The sequence below is a fragment of the Scyliorhinus canicula genome, chromosome 2 (assembly GCF_902713615.1).
Source record: "Scyliorhinus canicula chromosome 2, sScyCan1.1, whole genome shotgun sequence".
Classification (NCBI taxonomy): Eukaryota; Metazoa; Chordata; class Chondrichthyes; order Carcharhiniformes; family Scyliorhinidae; genus Scyliorhinus; species Scyliorhinus canicula.
In genome coordinates this window covers 27,793,264-27,821,095 of record NC_052147.1, presented here as the reverse complement: position 1 = coordinate 27,821,095, position 27,832 = coordinate 27,793,264, and the positions used below count along the sequence as shown (strand labels likewise).

At 43.0% G+C, this 27,832-nt stretch overlaps 1 protein-coding gene across 3 annotated transcripts in view; it reads right to left on the bottom strand.

The window, feature by feature from the left end:
• Nucleotides 1–27,832, bottom strand: part of galcb (galactosylceramidase b) — a 78,808-nt gene that overhangs the window by 11,689 nt on the left and 39,287 nt on the right. For all 3 annotated transcript variants that reach the window (XM_038774754.1, XM_038774749.1, XM_038774760.1), the window contains exons 10-15: nucleotides 23,134–23,261; nucleotides 15,492–15,581; nucleotides 13,145–13,234; nucleotides 9,287–9,431; nucleotides 6,550–6,730; nucleotides 1,873–2,036 (exon numbers count right to left, since the gene is read on the bottom strand). In XM_038774754.1, the coding sequence (XP_038630682.1) occupies nucleotides 1,873–2,036; nucleotides 6,550–6,730; nucleotides 9,287–9,431; nucleotides 13,145–13,234; nucleotides 15,492–15,581; nucleotides 23,134–23,261 (798 nt within the window). The remainder of the gene's footprint in view (nucleotides 1–1,872; nucleotides 2,037–6,549; nucleotides 6,731–9,286; nucleotides 9,432–13,144; nucleotides 13,235–15,491; nucleotides 15,582–23,133; nucleotides 23,262–27,832) is intronic.

The following is a 27,832-nucleotide window of genomic DNA, read 5'->3' as shown; positions in this document are numbered from 1 at the left end:
ATCATGACTGCTCTGCAAGGTTCTGGGCACCACATTATAGGAAGGATGTGAATGCAATGGAGAGAGTGCAGAAGAGGTTTACAAGAATGATGCCAGGGATCAGAAACTTCAGTAATGAGGATAGATCGGAAAAGTTGGGACTGTTCTCCTTGGAGAGAAAGCAGTGAAGAGGAGATTTGATAGAGATGTTCAAAATCATGAAGGGGCTGGACAGGGCAGATAGGGAGAAAGCGCTCCCGCGTGTAAAAGGATCAAGAGCGAAAGAGCACAGTTTTAAAGGTGATTTGTAAAAGGAGCAAATGTGATGTGACAAAAACCTTTTTCACACGAGTGGTTTGGTCTGGAATGACTGCCTGAAAGTGTGGTGGAGGCAGGTTCAATCGAGGCATTCAAGAGGGCAATAGATGAATATCTGAACAGAAACAACGTGCAAGGGTATGGGGAAAAGGGAGGGGAATAGCATCAAATCATGATGCTCATTTGGAGAACCAGTGCAGACACAATGGGCCAAATGGCCTCCTTCTGTGGCTGTAACAATTCTGCTAATGAAAGCTGCTGAATTCGGGGCATCTAATTTTTCTATAGATCTTGTTTAACAACAGATCCATCATCTGAACTTTACAAACATCAAAGAGACCTTTATTTAAATTAACCTCTGGAGTTTGAGAAAAATAAAAAAAGCACCCAGAAGATAGGAAACAATAATAATGTGTCTGAAAATAAAACAAGAGAGTTACAGGTGGACAAAAAAAAGGATCACGTGAACATTAAAGTGTGAATAAAACCTAATCAATATCCACAACATTAATACCCTACCTTTACTTCAGATATGCTGCTGGGCCTGCTTTGCACTGCTAGTATTTTCTGAGTTGTTCTTTTAAAGTTTTTTGGGGGGAACTGGAACTGATGATAATAATAATAATCATCGCTTATTGTCACAGAAAGAAAAGATGTCCAAGATGGCTATGAATAAAAATAGCCTGAAATGGCAAATTAGGGTGAAAAAAATATCCTTGCCTCTTGACAGCAGGCATCTTGTTACAAAAACTCAGAATATTGTGTTGTTCTGAATGGATTATGGCTTATTCATTTGTGCCATGGATATGGTGATACAGAAAAAAAGGTTGTTGAACTGAAAAAAAAGAGTTGAAGGATTTTTAAACTTTAGGAGCCACAAACAGGAGAACGCTCCGACTGAACTACAAATGGAACTCCCCGATCTTCAATGTGACACGAAGCTGAAGGAAGGGTTTGCAAGGGTGAAAATCCAGGAGTTTTATGGCTACTTGGGAGAGAATTATATCCAAATGAAATTGTATGCCTCAAAAATACCATTACCTTTTGGCACAACATAAATTTTGTGAGAGCAGCTTTTTCATTAATGGATAGTAACAAATCCAAACTGTTTTAATTTGACCGACAAATCTTTGAACGCTATACTAAAAGCTGCTTCCACTCAATCCTTGGAACTGGACACCGAGAAGTTGGTGATGGAAAATCGCAGTCAGGTGTCTGGTGCAGACAGATCAACTTAATAGTTAATTTGTTACATTTGTCATCGATTCTTTCTTTGATAGTTAAATATTTCTTAATTTTATTTGCAATTCCAGAGCTATTGTAATGCACATACTCAGTGTGTTAAAGGTCTTAACTAGAATATCTGGGTCTCATGATCTACATCTTTGACGATAATTCTTGTAAAACAGCGTCGGGCACGCTACTGCTTGCCAAGAAATCTGGCCCTTTGCATCACTGGGGTTTGATATCCCCGATTCATGGAAGGAGGGTGTATGAACAGGGAAGCAATTTTCTTGAATGAGGTGATGAGGATTATAAACAAGCCCAACTACACCAGAAGTTAAAGTGACTTACGGAGATCATTTGTAACTTTGTACTTCCCGTTTGCAAAGATCCAGAAGAATAAGCCTGGAGCATGTCGCACATCTTGGCCTCCTTTGTTTACCCTTCCAGCAACAAACACACCTCCCGTGTTGGCTTTCTCAATGAGTACGTCACAAGTTACATTCAGGTCTTTCCTAAAAAAAAGTTGCAGTTGGCACATCAATTAAAACAAATAAGATCGCTGATTGCAGCAACACGGCAGTCAGATTTAAAGATGTGTACTTGTCATGGTTGCATCACGGGCACCAACAATTACAGTTACAGATTCTTTCTCAAGTACATGTGACAGCATTTTTTTTAAAGATCATTAATATAATTCTGGTATCACCTCAAAAATATGCAGCTTTATATAGCTGCATACATATACTTTAGTATATTCAGTGCGACACGGTAGCACAGTGGTTAGCACTGTTGCCTCACAGCTCCAGGGTCCCTGGTTCGATTCCCGACTTGGGTCACTGTCTGGGCGGAGTCTGCACATTCTCCCTGTGCCTGTGTGCTTTTCCTCTGGGCGCTCTGGTTTCCTCCCACAGTCCAAAGATGTGCAGGTTAGGTGGATTGGCCACTCTAAATTGTCTTTAGTGTCCAGAAAAGGTGGGGGTGCTGGGTTACGGGAATGGGGTTGAGGTGTGGGCTTAAGTGGGTGCTCTTTCCAAGGGCCGACTCAGTGCAGACCCGATGGGTCGAATGGTCTCTTTCTACACTGTAAATTCTGTGATTTTGTGTTTTGACAATAGCAATAAACAGAACACACATCTTTTTTAAGCATCAAAAAATCATGTTGTACATGCAATGGCAATAAATGATTATTTATTGCATTGGCTTGTTCTTCGCAGGGTATATAGGGTTACAATTAGTTACTACTCACTATTTCTGCAGGTAGCAGAGAATACATCAATTGCAAGTTAATGATTGTCGTCGTGGACAACGGGATTGTTTAATAAGGTGTCTGTTGAGTACGCAGTCATGCTTGTAACTTTGTCCATCAATGTCCCTAATGTAAGATGGGCAATGCTAATTTCCAACAAACATAATTGTCTAAATATTGTACAGAGTGTTGGATCAGGAGAGAAAAGCTATGTGAAACTCGCCAGCTTCACAGACACCTTTTCTTACCTAATTTCACAGCACTGTGCAATTTCAAAGCGCTGATGAGGATCACAGCCAGCTGGAGGGGTGGGGGCTAAAGAAGCTGGCAATCTGAGATTGGGGCACCATTTTTAAAGGGAGCACGAATCTCAAAGTTTAATTAAAGTTTAATCCCAAGGACATCTGCCACCCATCCCCAACCCCCACAGGCATTGGATGCCCTTCCCTCCCCCTGGTTGGATAAGGGGAACACCCCCTACATGCAGAAGCGGACTCCCCCAATGGAGGAGGGCAATCCACCATTCCAGTGCCCTCTGGCATTACTCCTGGCAGTGCCAAGGTGTACTGCCAGGGTGCCATGCCCATACATGACCCTCAACCCGCAGGGGCTACAGGCACCTCTGTGCCCCGGGCATGGTCATCATGACTGACTGGTGTGCCGTCACGCCACTGGGGGTGGGGAGTGGAGTTGAGGACATGACGTGGGTGTATGTTACGGCGTCAAGTCTGATAATTATGTGCTAATATATTAAAACATATGGAAATCAGGTTCATGCCTTTTCTGGGTGTGAACCTGATAACGTTACCAGCGGGGGGAGGCAGGGAAGATCTTAAAAACTGAAATGTCGCTGGCGGAAATCCAGTTTGTGGCTGCTGCTGCCATGAATTAGCGGTCGTTACAGGATTTGCAATCAATGAGCTGGACGATTCCGCCTATTGAAACAAATCAATGGGCCAATTCAATTACAAACATTGTGGGGGTTATTTACAATACTAATTTGTCAACGATATTTACGTAAAGTAATGCAGTTTTGAATCCTGCAAATGGCTATCTAAATGCAGTTTTGAGAAATACTTTCTTTCTGATGAATTACAGGCAGAAAGTAAACAGCCTGAGGCCTTTAGGCATACAAATCGAATCAGACACATTAGAATCTTTGGGCTTTATCTGTGCCACAGACCTCTTTAGTCCAACACATCTGCATCAGTCAAAAACAACCAGCTAACCATTATAATCCCATTTTCCAGCACTTGGCCCATAACCTTCTACGCCTTGGCCTCACAAGTGCACATCTTAAATGTTTAGAGGGTCTCTGCCTCCACCACCCTTTTCAGGCAGTGAGTTCCAGACTACCACCACTCGCTGGGTGAAAAGGCTTTTCCTCACATCCCTCTAAACCTCCTGCCCCTTACCTTAAATCTATGCCCCCTGGTCATTAATCCCTCCATAAAGCGGAAAAGTTTCTTCCTGTCTACTCTATCTATGCCCCTCATAATGTTATACATCACAATCATGCCCCCCCCCCCCCTCAGTCTTGTTTGCTTCACGGAAAACAGTCTATCCAATATCGCTTCATAACTAAAACTCTCCAGCCCAGGCAACATCTTTGTAAATCTCCTTTGCACCCTTTCCAGTGCTATCACATCCCTCTCATAATGTGGATTCCAGAACTGCACACATGGCTGTGGCCTAACCAACGTTTTATACAGTTCCAGCATTACCTCCCTGCTCTCAAACTCTATGTTTCAGCTAATAATGGCAAGTATTACCATGACTTCTTAACCACTTTATCCACCTGCCCTGCTACTTTAAGGGACAAGTGTACATGAACACCATCTCTAATCCTGTATTGTATTCATTTGCCTTGTCTGTGCTGCCCAAGTGCACCACCTTACTGTACTGTAGATAATGGCACCTATTATTCATCAATACCATTGTAATTCAATTGTATTACAATCACTTAACTGAGGTCCATCTGACAAATAGTATCCTCAATCCTCATTATGATGAGGCTGACTGGGGTTATTGAGCATGTAACTAACAGGATAGAGAAGGGTGAACCTCAGAGCCAGAAAGCTTTTGATAAAATACCACGTAAGAGGTTAGTATACAACATTAAAGCACACGGGACTGGGGATAAAATATAAGCATGAATGAGAATTGGTTAGCAGGCAGGAGGAATACACCCCCCCTCCCCCCCACAAAAGTGGCAGGTGGTGACTAGTGAGGGATCAGTGCTTGGACCCTATTTATTCACAAATATATATCAATGATTTGGATGAGTGAACCAAAAATAATATTTCCAAGTTTGATGATGACACGAAACTTGGTGGGATGGTGAATAGTGAGGAGGATGTTAAGAGGCTTCAAGGTATTTAGCCAAGCTAAGAGTGGGCAAATATGTGATAGATGCAGAATAATATGAATACACATGAAGTTGTCCACGTTGGATGGAGAATCAGAATGGCTGAGTATTACTTAAAAGAGGCTCTTCGGCACATCACGTCTTATCTAAGAAAGGATATACTTGCCATAGAGGGTGTGCAGCAAAGGTTCATATGAAAGCCAGTTAAGTATTCTAATTTTCTCTGAAGAAAGCACTTAACTGCCTTTGATGTGGTCCAAGAGCTGTCAATCATAGCTAGATGTGGTTAGTTTCAAGCTGGCTGCTTAAACGCCACTCAAGCATGAAGAGAAGTGAGATTAAACAATCCAGTCAGCAGGCTGTGTGCGCGAGCTGTCAAACACAGCCTAGTAAAATCAATTTCACACTTTATACGAATAAAAGCCGCGCAGATCAAAGATCGGAGGGGATTTATATCCAGCTGATGTGGTTTTCCCTTTTTAGTAATTTACAAGTGCTGCTTTCTCTGCCTGAACCAGGTGTATTGCACAGTTGGGTTCAAAAACTGATTTATTTTCACTTTCTCTGTCTGTACTGCTCTCTATCTTTCAAGCAGGTGTCTCTAGAATGGGGGGGGGGGGCTTCCTGGCAGGGGACTCTGTAAAGGGGGTTTTCTGGAAGGCCTCTGGTGCAGGTCTCTCTTATGGGAGGTATCTGGCGGGGATCTCTGTAATGGGGAGGTTTCTGGTAGGGGTCCTTTATGGGGTTCTCTGGTGGCATCTTACTTCTATGGTGGGGCGGAGGGGGGGGGGGGGAAGAGACGGTTTCTGATGGGGGGGGGTCTCTGTAAAAGCAGTCTCTGGTAGGGGGTCAGGTCACACTCATACTTGTTGGGGTGGGGGGAGGGGGGGCGGCTGGTGACCGGAAAATCCCATGGTGAAGGTGGGTGGGGGGTTGAGAAATTCTATTGTGGAGACATTGGACATTGCTATTGGGCCGCAAGCTCAAAATGAAGGCGCGATAGCGGGATTCGCGATGGAATCCCAATCATGCAATCCCAGCCGTGCATAAATCTGCATGGCAAGGGATAGTGAATCGCCACTGGATTCTCACTTCCAGCGCGAGTGGAAATCAGAGGCGATTCATCTCTGGCAGAGGAAGAATAGTCGTCCAAAGGGAGAATTCCGACCAGACAAAACTGTCCAAGTTGATAGTGGCAGATGGTTGTTAGATGAGCATATCCACTGACCCTCCATTGCACCAGGACAAGTTAATTCACTGAGATAGTGTAAGGCTTAAATAGATTGTTCAGGAATCGGAGCGCAATGAAAAGTTTAAGTGTCAACAGAATTTAACAACCAAAAAGATTATGCATGCAAAGAATGTTTTGTTCGTATTCATGTTTGGATATTTTAACAAAATGAAGCCTTACCATTTGTAGTCACCAATAATACTAATGGTTTGATCAGCATCACTTGCCCAAGTTATAGGTCTCTGCGTTACAACCTGGCGCAGGGTAAACACATGATCACCAGGATCTTGGTAGTTTATGAAGTATTCAAACACTCCTGTCTGGTCAGCAAAATTAGGTGCTTCACTGAATGGTGGAGTCTCTGAATCACAGGTAATTTGAACAAGATAAGGTTTATTTTTGAAATGCCATCCATATCAACATTCAGTATTCTAAAACCAAACTAACTTCAAGCTAATTGAAAGTGATACAATGATTGCTTGAAAGAAATTAAGAAAAACACAAAAGCACTGGCCTATGTTCTGCTGCATCTTGTATAAGTTCAAGACGCTAACCCAATACATCAGACCACTGGTCACACTTAAACAAGTGTTATTAAACTTTTAACCATCACCAACTTGTTAATGTATATGGCAAGACCCGTCTCCATGCTTAAAAACAATTTTCTGAGCTCAGCCTCCAAGTTCCATACGCGTTTCGCAGTTGGATTTAGCAGTCTTATGAAATTAATTTGAAGTAAGGAAAACTTAGACACCACTGTCGAAAATTACATTAAGATTAGTATGGCTGGAGACTACAGGCTATTTCCTCAGGTTTATTTGTTCATGAGCAGAGGGATCGTGATTAGCCTGTGTCTGGTCCCACTGAGGACTCATTTCACTGATACCAGTGTGCAGCCCAGCACCTATCACACTGCTGGCTAACTGCATATTCAACAGTGGGCTCAGCAGTATGTGTGGTTAACATGCAGTTTAGCAAATCTGCAGCTCTTGAAGGCACCTCCTCTGTGCTTACTCCTCCAAGGTGGTCGCTGAATTCCTGGTGGCAAGAGCTGCGCCCTCATGATTGCAAGGCTGTGGAGGATGCAGCAGATTATGACACCCTTGGACACCTATTCTGATGTACACTAGGGCCCTGAGCAGTCGAGGCAGCAGAACCTTTGCATCAGTGCTCTGATGGGCTGTTGCACAATATTACTTTTGGCTGCCCAAAGTTGGTATGAATGGCTGTCTGTCCCAGAGAAGTAGGTAATGTGCTGCTGTCAGGTGTGTAGGTATTTCATCAACATGATGATTGGTGTATAATTGCACACCAACAGTACATTGATGGAGTAGTAGGCAGAGAGCAATATCAGAGACCTCTCCCACCCAGGCATTGCCTTCTTCCAGATCCTTCCATCAGGCAGAAGGTACAGAAATCTGAAGACCTGCACATCCAGACATAGGAACAGCTTCTTCCCCACAGCTACAAGACTCCTCAATGATTCCCCCTCAGACTGATCTGTTCCCTGTAAGAACACTATTCACGACGGCCTATGAATCTCTTGCTCATGTATTTGCTTTGTTTCGCCCCTTGTTCTGCACTGTAACCAATCACTGTTTGTTGATGTACCATTTGTCAATGTACTCTGTTGATTATTCTTTTTGTCGACTATGTACGTACTGTGGACGTTCCCTCGGCCACAGAAAAATACTTTTCACTGTAATTCGGTACGTGACAATAAATCAAATCAAATTAAATTACACATTAAATCAGCTAAAGAGACCCTTTGATGTCATAATCTCCATATTCTGCAAGCCCATACCAGCGCACTCAAGCATGGTACACTGAGCAGGGTGCACTAGTTGTGTCCAGAAGTAGTGCACCTGCCAGCTTGATCTGCTCTAGCTTCCATAGCACTGGCTCCACTGAATTTTGCAGCCTTTGTTCCAAACCTTGGCAAGGAGAAACAGATCACATGCCAAGACCAAAGACCCTTAAACTGGAAAGAAAATAAGTTTTTCACAACTGTATCGATCCTGCAACGTTATATGAAGTGCTGGAAGAATTACATGTGTGTGTGTGCGTACTAAGGCTAGGGGCGCGATTCTCCGCTCCCCACGTCGGGTGGGAGAATCGCGGGAGGGCCGGGCGATTAATTTCACGCCCCCCTGGCGCCCCCCACGATTCTCCCACTCCCCGCTTGGAAGAATCGGCGCTCGCTGTTTTTCACGGTGAGCGGCGATTCTCTGACCCAGATGGGTTGTGCGGCCTGCCGTTCGCGACCGCTTCACGACGGCGGCAACCACACCTGGTCGCTGCCGTCGTGAACATGGGCGCCAAAGGCCCATTTGAAGCTTGTGGGGGGGCAGAGAGGGGAGTGAGCACCACGGCCGTGCTCGGGAGGGGACTGGCCCGCGATCGGTGCCCACCGATCGTCGGGCCAGCGTCTCAAATCGACTCACTCTTTCCCCTCCGCCACCCCGCAAGATCAAGCCGCTACATCTTGCGGGACAGCGGAGGGGAAGACGGCCACCGCGCATGCGCGGGTTTGAGCCGTCAGCCGTCGTGACATCAGCCGCGCATGCGCAGGTTGGAGCCGGCCAACCTGTGCATGCGCGGCTGACGTCACATAGGCGTCGCCGTCGCGTCATTCTCGGCGCGCCGCCTTGACGCAAGCGTCAAGGCCCGGCGGCTGAGAATAACTGAGCGCCGCTCCTAGCCCCCCGGGTGGGGGTGAATACGGTGAGAGGAGCGGCCTCCGAGGCCGTTGTGAAACTCGGCCGAGTTCACGACGGCCTTCACGATTTTTCCCGGGAGCGGAGAATTCCGCCCTAGGTTTTGTTGGAAATTACCAAAATATGCCGAACTCCTAAAGTGTGCAGAGTACAAAATACTTCAATGTTTCAATCGTATTTATCTTACTATGTCCACTTACCAACATTAAAATCATCGCTATACTCTTTTGGAAATGGCTTGGAGGCTGGCGGCTCAGGAAAACTGCCTCGATTTCCTGTACTGATGGTGGTTATAGTGCAAATTTCATCCAACTTCAATTGCAGTGAAAATGATCCATTGACTAGCTGTCGAATTAGAGCAATCAACTTTAAAATCAAGAATTTCACGAATTTGCAGTAAGTCTTAGAAAACAAGGATTTGGACGTTCAACTGTGTACTTATCCCGGATTCTAGAAGGTAGAATGCTGAATATTTAACAAAATAAGATCCGAAGGGAAGAATTTCCCCCCTCCACCCTCCCGCAGTGTGTTTTTTGAAGCCAGGTGTGGTGACGTCATTGGCTACCAACGGGATCTTCCGATACTCTATGGTACTTTGCATGGTTCGCCCCCTCCATCACCTAGGGGGGGGTACTTAAGGTTGACACGGCAGTGGGTCCGGATGAGATACAGCCAAGGAAATTGAAGAAAGTGAGAATGGAAATTGTAGGGATGCTGGTCATAATCTTCCAATCTTCTCTCGACTCAGGCAGGGTGACGAGGACTGGAGAATTGCAAGCATTATACTGTTGTTCAAAAAAGGCTGTAAGGATAGTCCCAGCAATTACAGGCCTGTCAGTTTAACATCTGTGGTGGACAAGCTTCTAGAAAGGGTTATTCGGTTTAGAATAGTCACATGCAAAAACATAGGCTGATTAGGGCAGCCAGCATGGATTTCTAAAGGGAAGGCATTGTTGCTAAGTTTGCAGAAGGTACAAAGATATATAGAGGAACAGGTTGTGTTGAGGAAGCAGAGAGGCTGCAGGAGGACCTGGCCTAGCTACGGGAGTGGGCAAAGAAGTGGCAGATGGAATACAATGTGAAAAAGTATGAGGTTATGCACTTTGATAGGAAGGACAGAGGTTAAGACTATTTTCTAAATGGGAAAAGGCTTCGGAAATCAGAAACACAAAGGGACTTGGCAGTCCTAATTCAGGATTCTCTTAAGGTTAACAGGTTCAGTTGACAGTTAGGAAGGTAAATGCAATGTTAGCATTCATGTCGAGAGGGCTAGAATATGAGAGCAGGGATGTACTGTTGAGGCCGTTTAAGGCTCTGGTCACATCACATTTGGAATAATATGAACGGTTTTGGGCCCCATATCTCAGGAAAGATATGCTGGCCTTGGAGAGGGTCCAGGGGAGGTTAACAAGAATGATTCCTGGAATGAAGAGCTTGTCATAGGATGAGCAGTTGAAGATTTTGGGTCTGTGCTTGATGGAGTTTAGAAGGATGAGGGGGATCTCATTGAAACTTACAGAATTGGCCTAGATAGAATGAAAGTGGAGAGGTGTTTCCACTAGCAGGAAAAAGGAGAACCTGAGAACAGATTCAGACTGAAGGGAGGATCTTCCTTTAAGACAGAGATTCTTTAAGACAGAGATTCTTTAAGACAGGGGATTCTTTAAGACAGGGGATTCTTTAAGACAGGGGATTCTTTAAGACAGGGATTCTTTAAGACAGGGATTCTTTAAGACAGGGATTCTTTAAGACAGGGATTCTTTAAGACAGGGATTCTGGGGCAGCACGCTGGCACAGTGCGTTAGTACTGCGCCCTCACGGCGCCGAGGTCCTAGGTTTGATCCCGGCTCTGGGTCACGGTCCGTGTGGAATTTGCACATTCTCCCCGTGTTTGCATGGGTTTCGCCCCCACAACCCAAAGATGTGCAGGGTAGGTGGATTGGCCACACTAAATTGCCCCTTAATTGGAAAAAATGAATTGGGTACTCTAAACTTATAAAAAAAAGACAGAGGTTCTTTAAGACAGGGATTCTTTATTAATAAGGGGATCAGGAGTTATGGGAGCAGGCAAGAGAATGGGATGAGAAACATATCAGCCATGAATGAATGGCAGAGCAGACACGATGGGCTGAATGGCCTAAAGTCTGCTCCTTTATCTTATGACTTATGGACACAAAACCTGGATATCTCGTAACTGTGAAGAGAACAGTGTAGAACCTCAAAAGGACGTAGACAAGTTGCTGGAGTGGGCAGATAGGTGGCAGATGAAGCTCAAAGTAGAGAATTAGGAGGCAATGCATTTTGTACAGAAAAACATGGATAGACGCTACAAACTAAGATAAAATTCTTAAAGGGGTGCAGGAGCAGAGGGACCGGATTACAGGGATCTGGCAGCACGGTGGCACAGTGGTTAGCACTGCTGTGTCACAGCACCAGGGACCCAGGTTCAATCCCAACGTTGGGTAATGTCCGTGTGGAGTTTGTTCATTCTCCCCACGCCTGCGTGGGTTTTCTCCGCTGCTCCAGTTTCCTCACACAGTTCAAAGATGTGCAGGTTAGGTGGATTGGCCATGCTAAATTACCTCTCAAGTGCCCAAAGAAAATAGGTTTGGTGGGGTTAAGAAGATAGGGTTGGGGCTTGGGCCTGGGTGGGGTGCTCCTTTGGAGAGCCGGTGCAGACTTGTTGGGCCACATGGGCTCTTTCTGCACTGTAGGGATTCTATGATTCTATACGTGCAGAGGTCATTGAAAGTGGAAGGACAGGTGGATAGAGCAGTTACTAAAGCATTTCTGGGCTTTATTAATAGGGGCACCCATACAAGAGCAAGGAGATTTTGCTGAACTTATATAAGACACGAGTTAGACACTAGTTCCTATCCTGGGTGCAATAGGAAGGATGTGAATGCATCGGAGAGTGAAGTGGAGGTTTAGAAGAATGTTCTCGAGTTGAGAAACTGCAGTAATGAGGATAGATTGAAGAGGTTGGGGGTGTTCTCCTCGGAGGCAAAGTCAAAGCAGATTTGATAAAGATGTTCAAAGTCAAGACAAGGCTGGACAGAATAGGTAGGGATAAACTGCTCCTGCGCATAAAAGGATTGAGAACGAGAGGGCACAGATTTAAAGTGATTTGCAACAAAACCAAATGCGCTGGGGAGAAAAACCTTTTCACACAACGAGTGGCTCGGGTTTGGAATGCACTGCTTGGAATTGTGGTTCAATCGAGGACTTGAGGGCATTGGAAGCTTATTTGAATAGAAACAGTGAGTAGATGTACGGGGAAGATGTAGGAGAATGGCACTAAGCCACAATGCTCATTTGGAGAGCAGGAATGATGGGCCGAATGGCCTCCTTATGAGCCGTAACAATTCTTTGAATCATAGAATTTACAGTGGAGGAGGAGGCCATTCGACCTATCGAGTCTGCAACGGCCCTCCGAAAGACCACCCTACTTTAGTCCAGACCTCTACACTATCCCAGTAACCCAGTAACTCCACCCAACCGTTTGTGGACACTAAAGGCAATTTAACATGGCCAATCCACCTAACCTGCACATCTTTGGACTGCGGACTGAAACCGGAGCACCCGGAGGAAACCCACCCAGACACGGAAGAAAGTGCAAACTCCGCACAGTGACCCAAGCCGGGACCCAAACCTGGGACCCTGGAGCTGTGAAGCAACTCTGCTAACCACTGTGCTATCATGCCCCCATGCTTTGTTGATTCTATCTAAATCATTCTTTTTTTAAAATAAGTTTAGAGTGTCCAATTCGTTTTTCCAATTAAGGGACAATTTAGCGTGGCCAATCCACCTACCCTGCACATCTTTAGATTGTGGGGGGGAAACCCACGCAAACACGGGGAGAATGTGCAAACTCCACACAGGCAGTGACCCAGAGCCGGGATCGAACCTGGGACCTCAGCGCTGTGAGGCAGCAGTGCTACCCACTGCACCACCGTGCTGCCCTTATGTTAATCATTCCAATATAAAACATCGTACTATAAAATTAGAATTTAAAAGTCTAGTATTAACTGTACAAGAACAGCAAACACATGAATTACCTTGATTTCATTCAGCTGCGTAAAGAAATTTGATGAATTCTTGAAAAAGTCAAATTTTGAATGCCATACTTTCAAAGTTTCAATGTGTTTCTGAAGGAACAGTTACACGTACGTTTAAATATAAATGCAAACATTCCTAAGCTTAACCATCAAAAAATGCTACAAGCGAAAAAAAGTGATACTTCTCTTCTAAAGTTGTTATTACAATCAAAAAAGTGTTATTTCTCTTTTAAAGTTGTTACTACAATCCCAACAAAACTATCTTAAAACAAGTATTCCACTCCAAATTTAATAAGCAATGTAGGCTTCGGTCACAGATTATGCCTTAGCCGTGTTAATACTATCCCAGGAGTTCACTTCTCATTGAATGGATCAGTCTCTCATTTTGCCAGTTACACCTGCATCCTAAATCAGAACCCTGACTGAAAGCCATTAGAGGTGCAAGGGACCTTGTTATAATAACATGTTTTCACAATAGCACACGCTGATCCATGTGCCTTAAATGTGGCTACAAATTCGAAACATCCCAAAATGATTCAATTTTGAGAAGTGTCAGAAACCATACAATTTTGATTCATTTAAACTAAAATACATTCGTACAAAACAAATGCACTTTGTTACATTTCCTCTTTTCATTGGTAACAGAATTGAGGAACGTTACTGGGAAGTAAGTTTCATTTCATTTACCTTCGTGAGAAACCAGCTCATTCCCAATCTGGCAAATAGACCGATTTCTTATTAGAGGAAGCGAGATTGGAACATATGAAATAGGAGCAGGAAAAAAAGAAGCCATGCAGCCCTGAATCTAACTTATAAATCCAGGCACCTGCTCTGCCGTTCAATAGGACTGTGGCTGACCTTGGACTTCACTTCTATTTTCCCACCCACTCCCTGTACCCCTTGATTCCCTGACACACTAAAAATTTATCTACCCCAACCTGAAATATATTCAATGGTGAAGCATCCAGAACCCTCTAAATTAGAGAATTCCAAAGATTATCATTTGAGTGAAGTAGTGTTTCTTCATCTCAGTCCTAAACGATTGGAAATCATGAGACTTTTTAGAATTCCCTGACCAGCGGGAACAATGTCAGCATGCACTCTATCAAGCCCTTTCAGAATTTTGTAGGGTTCAATGAGACCCTCCTCTCATTCCTAAACTCAAAGAGAACATAAATGCAATTTACTCAACCTTTTCTTATAGGACAACCCCCTCATCACAGCGATTTATTTAGTGAATCTTTGCTGCACCCGCTTCCAATGAAAGTATATCCTTTCTTAAATGTGGAGGCCAACACTGCACACAGTACTCCAGATGCAGTCTCACCAGTAGTAAGATGTTTTTACTCTTGTACTCCAATCCCCTTGTAATAAAGACCAACATGTTATTTGTCTTCCTAAAGGCTTGGTGCACCCTGCATGCTTACGTTTAGCGTTCCTTGTACAAATACACCAAAGACTCTTTGAACATCAATACGCACAAGTTTCACACCATTTAAAAATAATTTGCCTTTTCTATTCTTGCAACCAAAGTGACTAACTTCCCTATACCCCTATATTTGTGCATTCCTGTTGCTCACTCATTTAACCTGTCTGCATTTCTTTTCAGTCTCTCCTCCGCACAGCTTACCTTCCCACCTAGCTTGGTATCATTGGCAAACTTTGATATATTACTCTCTTGTCTCTTCATCCAAGTCATTAATATAGATTGTAAATAGCGGAGGGCACCAGCACTGACCCTTGCAGCACCCCACTATTCAACACTTGCCTTCTTGAAAAGCCCGGTTTATGTCCACCTGCTATTTTCCATTTGTTAATCCGCTACCCATGCTAAAATATTACTCTCAACTACATGAACCCTTATCTTGCCCATTAACCTTTCGTGTGGCCTTTTGGAAATTCAGGTATACTAATTCCACTGATTTCCCTTTACTCAGCCGACTAGTTACATCCTCAAAATTTCTAATACATTTGTCAAACAGGATTTCCCCAAGTAAAACCATGCTGATTTGTTGCGATCATACTTTACTTTTCAAAGCACCTTATTAAGACTTCCTTAATAATAGAGTCCAGCATTTTCCCAACAACTGATGGTAGACTAACTAGATTGTAGTTCACTGTATTAGAGCTATTTTTCAGTAATATTTGTGACTTTGGGCACAAGTAGATTGAATCAGAATATTGCTGTCACATTATTTTCTATCTTTCTCAAGATAATGATTTTCTACATCACTCATAACTATTATTGAAATGGTAATGACAAAGTGTAACTATAAAATAATTTCCACTCTCTCTCCCTCACATGCACAAAACAAACAACATGCATTGATTAACTATTGGTACTTACAAATGATCCTTGTAACATAAAAGTTACATTCTGCTGAGAGACATTGAAAGTTGGCAGTGTAGGCCGGATACATATTGAATGATCATGAGTCTAAATTTAGAAAAAAGACGCTTTAACATGCTGCACAATGTTAAAATGCATCAATTACATAAATGAGAAAAGGTACAGAGAAATGTCTGAACTTCAGGAGTATAAATGCAGATTTATGAAGCTATTAAAAACTCAATCACTTAATTTTTCAGTATCACAGAAACAGGACATCCAGCTCAACAATTCTCTGCACGCAGCCAAACAAGTCCATGCTAATACATATACTCGACATGAGTCTCCTACCACCCTTCTTTATTTAACCTCATCAATGTATCCTTCTACTTCTTTCTCCCTCATGTTTTTATTTAGCTTCACTTAAAAACACTTCCTCAGCTATTCCTTGTGGTACAGTTCCACATTATAACCATTGTTTGGGTAAAAGATTTCTCACCAATTCCCTGTAGGTTGTAAGAATGATTACCGTATAATTATGACTGCAGTTCTGATCTCCCCTACAAGGGCAGGCATCTTCTCTACACTCATCCACTGAAACGTATTTTGCAATCTAACATTTATAAGATCACCCCTCAGCCTTTTATTTTGGACAGAGAACCCTAGCCTGTTCAATATTTCACGGTAAGCATAGCCTTTCACAGTTCTTTCACTGTCTTCAGTGCCCCCAAAGCCTTTTTGTAATATGGAAATCAGGTTTGTTCAGAATACTATGAGCATGGTCGAAACCAAGCTTTTATATAAGTTTTATGTTTCTCTGCTTTCCAATTTGATCCATCTAGAAGATACCCACACTGTCCATTTTGCAATTTTATGTGTTTATTAATCTGTGACCCTATCTCCAGTAATGTTTCAGTTTCATTTCCTCTACTTCATTTAAACACTCATCATTCAAGGAGTGGCACGGTGGCACAGGCGTTAGCACTGCTGCCTCACAGCACCAGGGATCCAGGTTCAATTCCAACCTCGGGTGACTGTGTGGCGTTTGCACCTTCACCCAATATCTGCGTGGGCTTCCTTTAGGTGCTCCGGTTTCCTATCACAGTCCAAAGGTATGCAGGTTAGGTGGATTTGCCATGCTAAACTGACTTAGTGTCCAAAGCTGGCTATTGGGTTATAGGACAGGGGAATGGGTACAGGTAGAGTGCTCTTTAGGAGCGTACACGGTACAATCTTGGAGGGCCGAATGGCCTCCGTCTGCACTGTACAGACTATGATTCTAAGATTGTGAGATCTTCTTATTCTTTCTTAGTTCGGAGAGAAATTCAAACCACCTCAATTAGAAATCAAACAGGGACCAAACTTACTAAATGAAACAGTTAGTCAGATTTCAATCTGCAGAAAAGGCACCTGATTTTGAAGGAGCCCCTGATAATGTTTACAATTTCTACAGTGCAAAATATCTGTTTCCAGTGGCAGGCCCTCTCAAGTCTTAATTGGATTCGTTTATTGTTACGTGTACCAAGGTACAGTGAAAATCTTTTTCTGCTTGCAGTTCCATCAGATCATTTAGTACATGAAAAGAAAATACGTAACAGGGCAACACCCAAACTTTATTAACTATCTGAACTATTGCTATAGGTATCTCTAAATATGCAGGTTGCCTCCTTGTTTCCCGACGGACATTAACTTTGCCAGCACCTATTATTGTGTAGAATTAAAAATGATGTCACCATTCTAATTTAAATTCCAAGCTCAGTTTTAAAGAAGGGAAGTGAAATATGTAATCTAGTTAATAATTACAGCTCAGATTTAGGTATCCAGTGCTTTGAAGTGATTTATAACATGATACAAGAAAACGTTTGGTGATAATATTCATACAAATAAGGCATTCATAAGTATAGATAACAAAAAATTTAAATTATATTTTTATTAAAGATTTTCCATTTTACAAATAATGCAACAAACCCTCAAAACTGGTATGGTACAGTATAAATGTTACCATATACAAGAATACAGAAAAAGACAAGAGAACGCCAACACAATTGGTTCAGCTTAATCGTTAAACTTGGTGTCTCCGGCTATTTAATAAAAAAGAACATTGAGCAGATAAGGTAAGAATAGGGGAGAAGAGAATAAAGCCATGCAAACATGGCAGTGTGGCGCACAGCATCTGGTATAGCAAGTTCAAGATGGTGCTATAAAACGTATGGAGAACCAAGTCAGACATAGCCGAGCCTTTACTTTTGAGAAAAGGATCTGTATACTTTTCAGAAAGCATTAGATTTAGAATAGAGCACGCAAGTTAGGAACTCCACAGGGATACACTCCATGATCAATTATGCTAATTCTGAATTGAAGGATAATCGTCGCTAATCCATGAACAAAGGATGTTCTTCCGTGCCGCAAAAGGATAACAGCCACGCCTTTCTGGTCCCTCTCTGGAGCCAGAAATTCTTGACCATATAACTGCCCATCAGCACTGCCACTAGAGGGCTTTTATAAAGCACCTGTATCCACTTAACATAGTCCCCTCCCAATGGCTTCCTACTGCACTGTAAATTCTATGATGCTATGATTCTAACCCAAACATCTGCAGTGCATAAAATAAATAATTGCACTCTACCCGATCAAAAGCTTTCTCAGTACTTCAGGAGACTGTCACCACCTCCTGGGCTAGTGCACAGTGAATTCCAGGCCCACTTAACAGGAGTCACAACAAGAGTAAAATTAGATGTTATGTTTAAATACCTGAGGACCCTGGCTGAGCCCAATGAACTGCAGTCACCAGGTTTGTAAAGTTTAAACACAAGTAACCTTTTATTATGTACATTATTAAACTGTCAAAAATCTAACTATCTATTACCCCTTTCCTAACCCTTCCCTTTCTAACTGTGCCCATTCTCTACAGACACATACAGACAAACAACAGAGGCAAAAGGGTGGTTGAAATGTAAAGAAAATATTAAAAGAAAAGGATCTTTGATGTAGTGGAATGACTTCCAGTTAGTGTCTTTTGGAAGTTCTGCTTTCATTTTGCTACTTCTTTCTTTTAGGCATGAGATTTTCTCTGTAGATTCAGCATAATTTCAAGTTAACAGCAAAAATGTGCCAGGCACTCACTGGTTTTAGAACAATAATGTTCGGTAGCAAAAGAGAGAGAGAGAGAATGAGAGATAGACAGTTCCTTGCACTTCCGAGGTCCAAAAACTTCTGCCAAGCTGCCTCAAAAGCATCATGCAGGAACCAATCACTGACTGTTGTCAGGCAGAACACTGAGCCTGGCCATACCACAACCTGCCAGCCAGCCAATCAAACCGACTTCCTCATAAGATTCCCAAGATCCACTCAGTGCCAAAGTGTCTGATTCTCTTTTCCAATACACAAAACCTAAAACAAAATGTCCTGACAAGCAGGCTGATTCAGCTTCGGTCTTCTGCTCAAAGGCACATTCCGAATATGGATCCATGGACCAAAAATTATTAAAGAAAAAAAAAAATGGGAACAAGGGAAATAAACAGGAAGGACTCTTACAAAATCTCTATCCCACCTAACGCCTGTTTTGAAATACCGGAATAACATTCAGTAATCTCCTAACGAATACCAGCCCTTTATGAACCCAGTCTGATCGGCCTTCATGAGGAAAGGGAGTATTCCCTCCAGGCACTGTTAACACTTAAGAAAAATTTCAAATCTACATTCAGAGCAAAATTGACCTATAGGATACACACTTCTCAGGATTCTGGTCTGTCTTCAGAATTATGGAACTATTTGCTTCTTGGGAGTGTCTGCAGCAGACCTGCTTCAAATGAGTGACTATACATGCCAATCAGTGGATCCATTAGCAAGTCTTTAAATTCACATCCAAAATCATCAGTCCCTGGGGCCTGACCAGATTAAAGCTCTGGCAAGCCAAGAGCCACTTTGCCTTTAGGAATAGGAGCATTCAGGCCATCCTTTGGTTCTCAGAGATTGCTGGGAGCTTAAAAGAGAATAAGCACTTCATTAGTGTCAGTGTATCAGCAGACTGGTCGGATTTGTATAAATCGGTATAAAAAACCTTAAATGCTTTGCTGATATCCTCGGTTTTAATCCGTCTATTACTCTTGTAATCTAGAATAGAAGGAATAGCTGGAGAGTCAGCCTTCTTCCCAGTCAAACTGGCCCGTTACCTCCTTGTTTTGTTTCCAAATTCATATAACATTTATTTCACAAATGTTAAATTCCTCTCAGCCTGCTGAGTCAGCAAGGAATCCAATCCAACAACAAGCAGTTTAGGGATCCTGCCATACGCCCTCTGCGCTTCAGCCAATTTTGCTTCCAACCAATGCTGCCGCTCGAGCATTTTACACCTTTTGTTGGCAGTATGTGAAATGACTAGACCCCTAGTATAAGTCTTAAAGTTTTCCAGAGGATAGAGGGGCTCACATCAGAGAAGGAATTGACTGAGTAGAAGATTTTAGATTTAGATTTATTGTCACGTGTACCGAGGTATAGTGAAAGGTATTGTTCAGTGTACAGTCCAGGCAGATCGTTCCATACATGAAAAACATAGGACATATGATAAATACACAATTTAAAAGAGGTCAAATTCTGTCTTAAAGTAGGAGGTAAGAGAATTAACCCTGAGCAGAGACGCATCAAATCTTCACAGCCTGGTTGTCGGGGGGCTGGGGAGCACACATTCAAGTATCCCACCTCCTCGCAAACCGATGCTAGTGCCCTTGCCTGTCGGGGGGCGGGGTTGGTTTCTGGTTACTGGGAGTTTATCCATCAAGGGGCTAAGGTGACAATTGAAATCGCATCTATAAAGAAATTAGCCAATGCAAAGTCAGCAGTATCTATGAAGACTTTAGTCACAAAATCAGGGGAATAATTTGGTGGATCAAACACATTCATTACAGAGATAAATTCCCCATATAAAAGTCCCTTTGCAATCACATAACTACCCCTCTTTTCCTTCACACAATTCTCTACTTTGAAAGGCACATTTTTGTTGACTAATACTGCGACACTCAACTACTGGTTGAGAACGAGGCAAAAAAAAAAAAACAACTGCCCCACCCAGTTCCACCTCAACATTGGGTTCCTTGTCATCTAAATGAGTTTCCTGCCACAAAGCTATGTCAATTTTCTGTTCTTTAAGGAACGACAATTGTTTTTCTCTCTTAATACGATTATGTATTCCCTGTCCATTCCGGGTGCAAATTTTTAATGTTGCAAAAACCATTGCTCAATCAGCCAGAAAAAATATAGGATAAAGTTTTCGAGTCACGTTCAGGCGAGTACCAAAACATACCTCCCACATCTCCAGTCGGGCCAGAAGTACTCCAGATACAGTATAACATCTTACCCTTGGAAAAAGACTGGATACACCATTGCAGGATCCAGCTAACAATTCTTTTTAAAATAAATTTAGAGTACCCAATTCATTTTTTCCAATTAAGGGGCAATTTACCGTGGCCAATCCACCTACCCTGCACATCTTTGGGTTGTGGGGGTGAAACCCACGCAAACACGGGGAGAATGTGCAAATTCCACACGGACAGTGACTCAGAGCCGGGATTGAACCTGGGGCCTCGACCCCGTGAGGCAGCAATGCTAACCACTGCGCCACCGTGCTGCCCAGCTAACAATTCTTTAACCCAAAAATGAAAAACATACAAAAAATTTGGTACAACACTAATTCTAAGGGAACCTTCCTGAACACATGGGAGGACTTGTAGGGCTATCCCTACAACTATTCCTTCATTGCACTTAGGAGACAAACTCCCCAGAGAAGAGGAGAAAAGATATGCCAGAATGAGAATAGGAGCCAAATGCCCCTCTTGCATTTTGATGCCACACATGAGGACCTAAGTCACTCGCCCAACTCACAGCAATGGTGCTATTCATACTTACGATTAAGGAAGCATAAAGCATAGATTACCATGATAAATGTACAGATAAGATGGCGACGGATATCTATAATGCAGCTCCACTGTCATACCACCTACACAGCACATCCATTAGCTAGAAGGAGCACGCAAATGGCTGTTTTCTAGTCAAGATAAATGGAAGTCCCCAAGATTTTCAAGGGTAAAACATTCAGTACAGTACTCGATTGGTAACATATCCCTGCTAACATGATAAATAGAAACACAAGATAAATTAGGAAGCTTTGTAACCAAGGATAGAATTTGGATTTTACATTGAGTTGCAGATTGTTACTCCCAAGTTTTGGCTTCCGTGGAATTCAGATAAGCAAAGGCCCGAGCTGGATTGTTGAACGTCTTTACGGAGTTATCAGATATCACCGTCATGATTCGCAGGATAAAGCAGGGCATAATTCACTCTCGACAGCCTCGAGTCCCTTTCTAACTTCATTGAAGACTCTACGCTTCGTTGCGTTTCTGCTCACCCCCTCATTGAGTCAGGTCCCACCATGCCATGCTTCTCCCAATACTCTTTAATGGTCGCTGAAGTTATGAGAATGAAAAGTTATGGGTTGGGGAATGTTGACTGTCCCTCGGCTCAAGGATTCCAAGGGTTGCAAGCGAGCCTCAGCTCTCAGCTGAGGAAGTTGTATTTTTTATTTATTTTTAAAATTTAGATTACCCAATTATTTTTTCCGATTAAGGGGCAATTTAGCGTGGCCAATCCACCTACTCTGCACATTTTTGGGTTGTGGGGGCGAAACCCACGCAGACACGGGGAGAATGTGCAAACTCCACACGGACAGTGACCCAGAACCGGGATCGAACCTGGGACCTCAGCGCCGTGAGGCAGCTGTGCTAACCACTAGGCCACCGTGCTGCCCTAGGAAGTTGTATTTTTGACAGTCAGGATTCTCTCCTCCATTTCATCGAGCATCTTATTTGTCTTCTGCAACTCAGTGTCTTGAGCACTAAAATTCTGTGCTAACAAGGCGAGTTTATCATCACTGACTTTACTAATATTTGCAGTCATCATCTGCAATGCCTTCGAGGGTGCCGATTCAAGAGTCCTCTCAAGGATCAGATCACCATATTGAGGAGTCAGCTTCACCTGAGTTGCATCTGATTGCTTCCTTTTGTCTTAGGATTCCTCAGCATTTTGTAGCCAACACTTAGCCAGCACTCTCCTAGGGACATACTATGGAGTATTCACTCCTGGATCAGGTAAGTATGTGCTGTGTAAACAGGATAAATGAGTGGATTGAAGGATGAGTAGCGCCAGAACCCCCACGGAAACGCTGCTATTCCTGCACCTGCATCATATGATCCCAACAAAATATTTTAGATATGAAATAGAATAATCCTCTTATATATTCTAACCCAAAGTTTAAAGCAAAAGGCTCTCCATGAAAAATCTTAATATTTGTCCAGGCCACTCTTGTAGACCCAACATGTGGGGTTTGCATCACTGGACAGACACAAATACAGTGACTGAGCAGCTTCACAGAATCAGCAACATTTTGACTACAGATGCTGCCCAGCAGCTGTGACCAGCTGCTGGATTTCAAAATGGGTCAGTACATTACATTCAGCAACACTGCTCTGTCAACTCTGTGTGGAGGAAACCAATCAGAAATGGGGGGAAAAAATGGTGTGAAAGAAGATGTCTGATTATGATGTCAAAGCAATGAATATGTAAAGATTCATACAAGAATACATTATGTAACATGAGGAAATGTAGATACCATTGTTTCTACGATAATGGTGATGTTTCCCTTGCCATCAGTAAGGGCCACATAACTGCCACCCTTCTGCAAGTGACCAACAGTCTTCAGGTAATGCCATCCTGGCTGAGTGAACTGTGTGGTATGTGCTGCAAAAGACAAAAATGAATTTAGATAGCACTTCACACACTCAGCCCGGTTCCTTCAAGCTAACCAGGAAATGTGGGAGTGAACATGCTCAAATCTGACGATGCAATGAGTAACTCTTGAAAAACAGTTTTTAGTAGAATGGGCGGAATTTTCCCTTCCACTTGCCCGCCGCATATACGGTGCAGGCGTCCTGCCGTGGATTGATGGTGGGATCTTCCAGTCTTGCCACTGTTCACCCCCCCCCCCCCCCCCCCCCCCCCCCCCCCCCCGGGTGCCCAGGGAACCCATGGCCCCCCCCCCCCCCCCCCCCCCCCGGGTGCCCAGGGAACCCATGGCAGGTGGACTGGAAGATTCAGTCAGCGGGAACGGCCAGAAAATCCCTCGCATGGAATTTAGCTGCTCATTGTTAAAAGACGTTGTTCCTTTTTATTTAAATTAAACGGTGTGAAAGAATTTTGACTACAGATGCTGCCCAATCGAAAAGCTAACACATGGCTCATGCCAACAATATAAGTGTTGAAGTGACTATTGAAATTTCTCAGGGATCTGTTCTGTGGTGTCAGATTTTCAATAGGTTCATAAATGACTTGGCTGAATAGAGAGCCACTTATTCATGCTTGCTGATGACACAAGGATAGGTAGCACAGTGAATAGCACAGATGGGAGTAGAAAGTCACAAAGTCAGATTAAATAAGTGAGACTCGCTGTGGTAGGTGGAGTTCAGTGCAGCGAAATAGCGACTTGCTGATTTTGGACCCAAGAAAGATAGATTATTTTCTAAATGGTGAGAAGTTAGAAGCAAAATCTATATAGCGTGAGTTAAGGAACAAAAAACAGATCAATTACATGACTTGGTCTGCAGGTCAACAACTAGTGGGAAGGATGGAGAAGAACAAAATTGTAAGGAAATTAGTGGTGCAGAAATTTGTTATATTGTTCTTGGAAATTGAAGATAGAAGTGTCGTCAACAGAAATTTAGATGAACTGGCCAGTACAGAGGTTTGGTTAGCTAACAGAAGCAGAGAGCAAGGATAAATAGTCCATTTTCAGATTGGCGAGCTGCAACTAGTGGAGTGCCACAGGCATCAGTGCGGGGGCCTGAACTATTTACAATATGCATCAATGGCCTGGAAGAAGGGATATAGTCTATGATTGCTAAATTTGCTGATGAAATAAAGATAGGTAGGAGTGTGTTTTAAAGAGGATATAATGGATCTGCAAAGGGATATAGACAGGTTATATAAGCCGTCAAAATTTGGCAGATGGAGTTTAAATTCATGAAAATGTGAGGTTTTCCACTTCGGGAGTAAGAATAAAAAAAGCTGCATGTGACTTAAATGGAGAGATTGCAGAACTCTGCAGTACAGATGGATCTGGGTGTCCTGGTACATCAATCACAAAATGCTAGTATCCAGGAATAGCGTGATTAGGAAGGCAAATTGATGTTGTCATTCATTGCAAGAGGAATGGAATATAAAAGTAGGGATGTTTTACTAGTTTTTAAAAATAATTTTTGTCACAAGTAGGCCTACATTAACACTGTAATGAAGTTACTGTAAAAGCCCCCAGTCGCCACATTCCGGCGCCTGTTCGGGTACACTGAGGGAGAATTTTGAATGTCCAATTCACCTAACAGCACGTCTTTCGGGACTTGTGGAAGGAAACTGGAGCACCCGGAGGAAACCCACGCAAACTCCACACAGATAGTGACCCAAGCAGGAATCGAACCTGGGACCCTGGAGTTGTGAAGCAACAGTGCTAACCACTGTGCTCCCATGCTGCCCTGGTGTTGGTGAGACCACATTTGGATGACTGCGCACAATTTTGGCCTCCTTATTTAAGAAAGGAGATAAATTACATTTGCATTTCAGAGAAGATTAACTCAAATAATTCCTGGGATGAAGGGGTTATCTTATGAAAAATATTGAACAATTTGGACCTGCATTCATTTGAGTTTCGAAGAATAGAAGGTGATCTTACTGAAAAAAATATAAAATACTGAGGGGTCTCGACAGGGTGAATGCTGAGAGAATGTTAGGAGAATGTTGGGGCAACACGGTAGCACAGTGGTTAGCACAGCTCCACGGTCACAGGTTCGATTCCCAGCTTGGTCACTGTCTGTGTGGAGTCTGCACATTCTCCCTGTGTCTGCGTGGATTTCCCCCGGATGCTCCGGTTTCCTCCCATAGTCGAAAGATGTGCAGGTTAGGTGGATTGGCCATGCTAAATTGCCCTTAGGTTAGGTGGGGTTACTGGTTAAAGGGGATAGGGTGGAGGTGTGGGCTTAAGTGGGATGCTCTTTCCAAAAGCTGTGCAGACTCAATGGGCCGAATGGCCTCCTTCTGCACTGTAAATTCTATTTTCCCCTTTTGGGTGAGACTAGAACTAGAACTAGGGAACTAAATGAGAAAAAACATTTTCTGTCTGAGTGTCGTCAGTCTGTGGAGTGTTCTTCACCAGAAAATAGTGGGGAAGGTTCATTGAATATCTTTAAGACTGAGCTAGATAAATTCTTGATTGACAAGAGCAAAAATGGAAACAGTAAAGTGGAATTGAGGCCACAATTGGATCAATCATAAACTTGTCAAATGGTGGAGTAGGCTCAAGGGGCCGAATGGCCTATTCCTGCTCCTAATTTGTGTTGGGACAAGTGCAAAATACTGCAGATGCCGGAAATATAATCAGAAAATGCTGGAAATACTCAGCAGGTTAGGCAGCATCTGTGGAGAGAAACAGAGTTAATTTCTATACTATTAACAATGTTTAGGAAGCTGTATGTGTTATCAACTGCACTCTCAACCGGTTGTGCCACCTCCAATGACTTATGCAAACAGCACCCAGGAGCCTCTGCTCCTGCACCCCTTTTAGAACAGTACTGTTTATTTTATATTGGTTCTACAACTACCAGAAAGGGGAAAAGCAGGAGGCATGAGGAGGATCTAGGAGAGGCATAGAGAACAGTATTAAAAAGTTGGGGGAGAGTATAACATGAAGTGGAAATGATGGCTCAAGTTCACACTGGCAACTAAACTGTACACATGAAAGGACACGTAAATAAGGCTTATGTAACATTGATTAGGAGTATATCCTTGTCATGTCGAATGAATAGAGAAGAGACAATAGGAGAGCGTACAGAGTTAAAGTCATGAGTCCTGTACTAGGTTAAAGTTGACGGAAGAAGGTGGTGTCATTGTGGAGTATGTTGCCCATTTCATATGTAACGCAGTTATATTTCCCAAGTGTCGATCTGACTTGAATTTTGTTCTGAAACAATGGACGTGAACTTCTGTGGACTGGCAATCAGTGTCAGATTGCCACTTCGTTCCTAGTTCCCTACCTGGAAATCCAGCCGCTCCTTTCTCACCTGACCTTGTGGGCAAAAGTGTGCAGTGGTCGGCGGGGGATACCAGTACCATAGTTACCCAGGAGCTCGAAGGGGTTTTAATTCTTCTAACTTGCCCTGGGTAACTATCCTGGTAAACCAGTCAGAAGCATCCAAAGTTTGAACTTCCTGGGCAATCGCCAGTCATTCCTTACACCTGGGGAATGCTGGAAGATATCACAAAAATGCATCGGGAAATCTCCGTTGGTTATGACGCTCGGAAGCTCAGAAGTTAAAGGCCATTATCTGTACTCTCTTTTCAGATGCTGATTCGACCTATTCTGTATTTTATACATTTTTAAAATTGAGACTTTGTATTTGGCTCCTGACCAGGGATTGTGCATCAAGCACATCATAGACTAATATTTTAAAACAATGCAAAAAATTTACAAAACAATTGCATCAATTTGTAAATCAGGTATGTTGGCAGCCTGGGCTTATTTTTGAGCTAATGTTTCAGACACCATGTCAGGATAATACATGCAGACATTGACACATCAAAATCTACAATCATACGAGTTTTAGCATTGTCATATTGAAGGGTAAACTAAGTAAGCACGAGGAATAAAGTATGTTAACTGGGTTAGATGAAAAGGGTAGGATGGAGATTTAAGTAGGATATAAGCACAAGCCTAATGTGCAAAATGGTCTGTTTCTCTGCTGTAAATTCTACACAAGATATGATTAACACTAGATGTTTGTCAGATCGCCTACCCTGTGACACCATTATTTGGTATACGGAGGGCGCATGGCGCATGCTTAACTGCTCCATTATTATTTCAGCTGCTATGTGCCACTAGAAACTCTCGGTGAGCGGTGTAATGTTTGTACGTCATTTATCTTAGCCATTGATGATAAAACTCGAATAATATGATTTACATAACCAGCTTGAGTTAAAATCTGAAGAAATATAGTTTTTAAAAATAAATTTACAGTACCCAATTATTATTTTCCAATTAAGGGGCAATTTGGCTTGGCCAATCAACCTAACCTGCACATCTTTGGGTTGTGGGGATGAAACCCACATAGACACGGGGAGAATGTGCAAACTCCACACGGGCAGTGACCCAGTCCCAGTGCTAACCACTGCATCACGTGCCGTCCCTAGCAATATAGTTTTTAATATCTCATTAAATTTCTCATCTCATTATTATTTCCTCATGCCCAAATGTTTTCCCAAAATAAGTT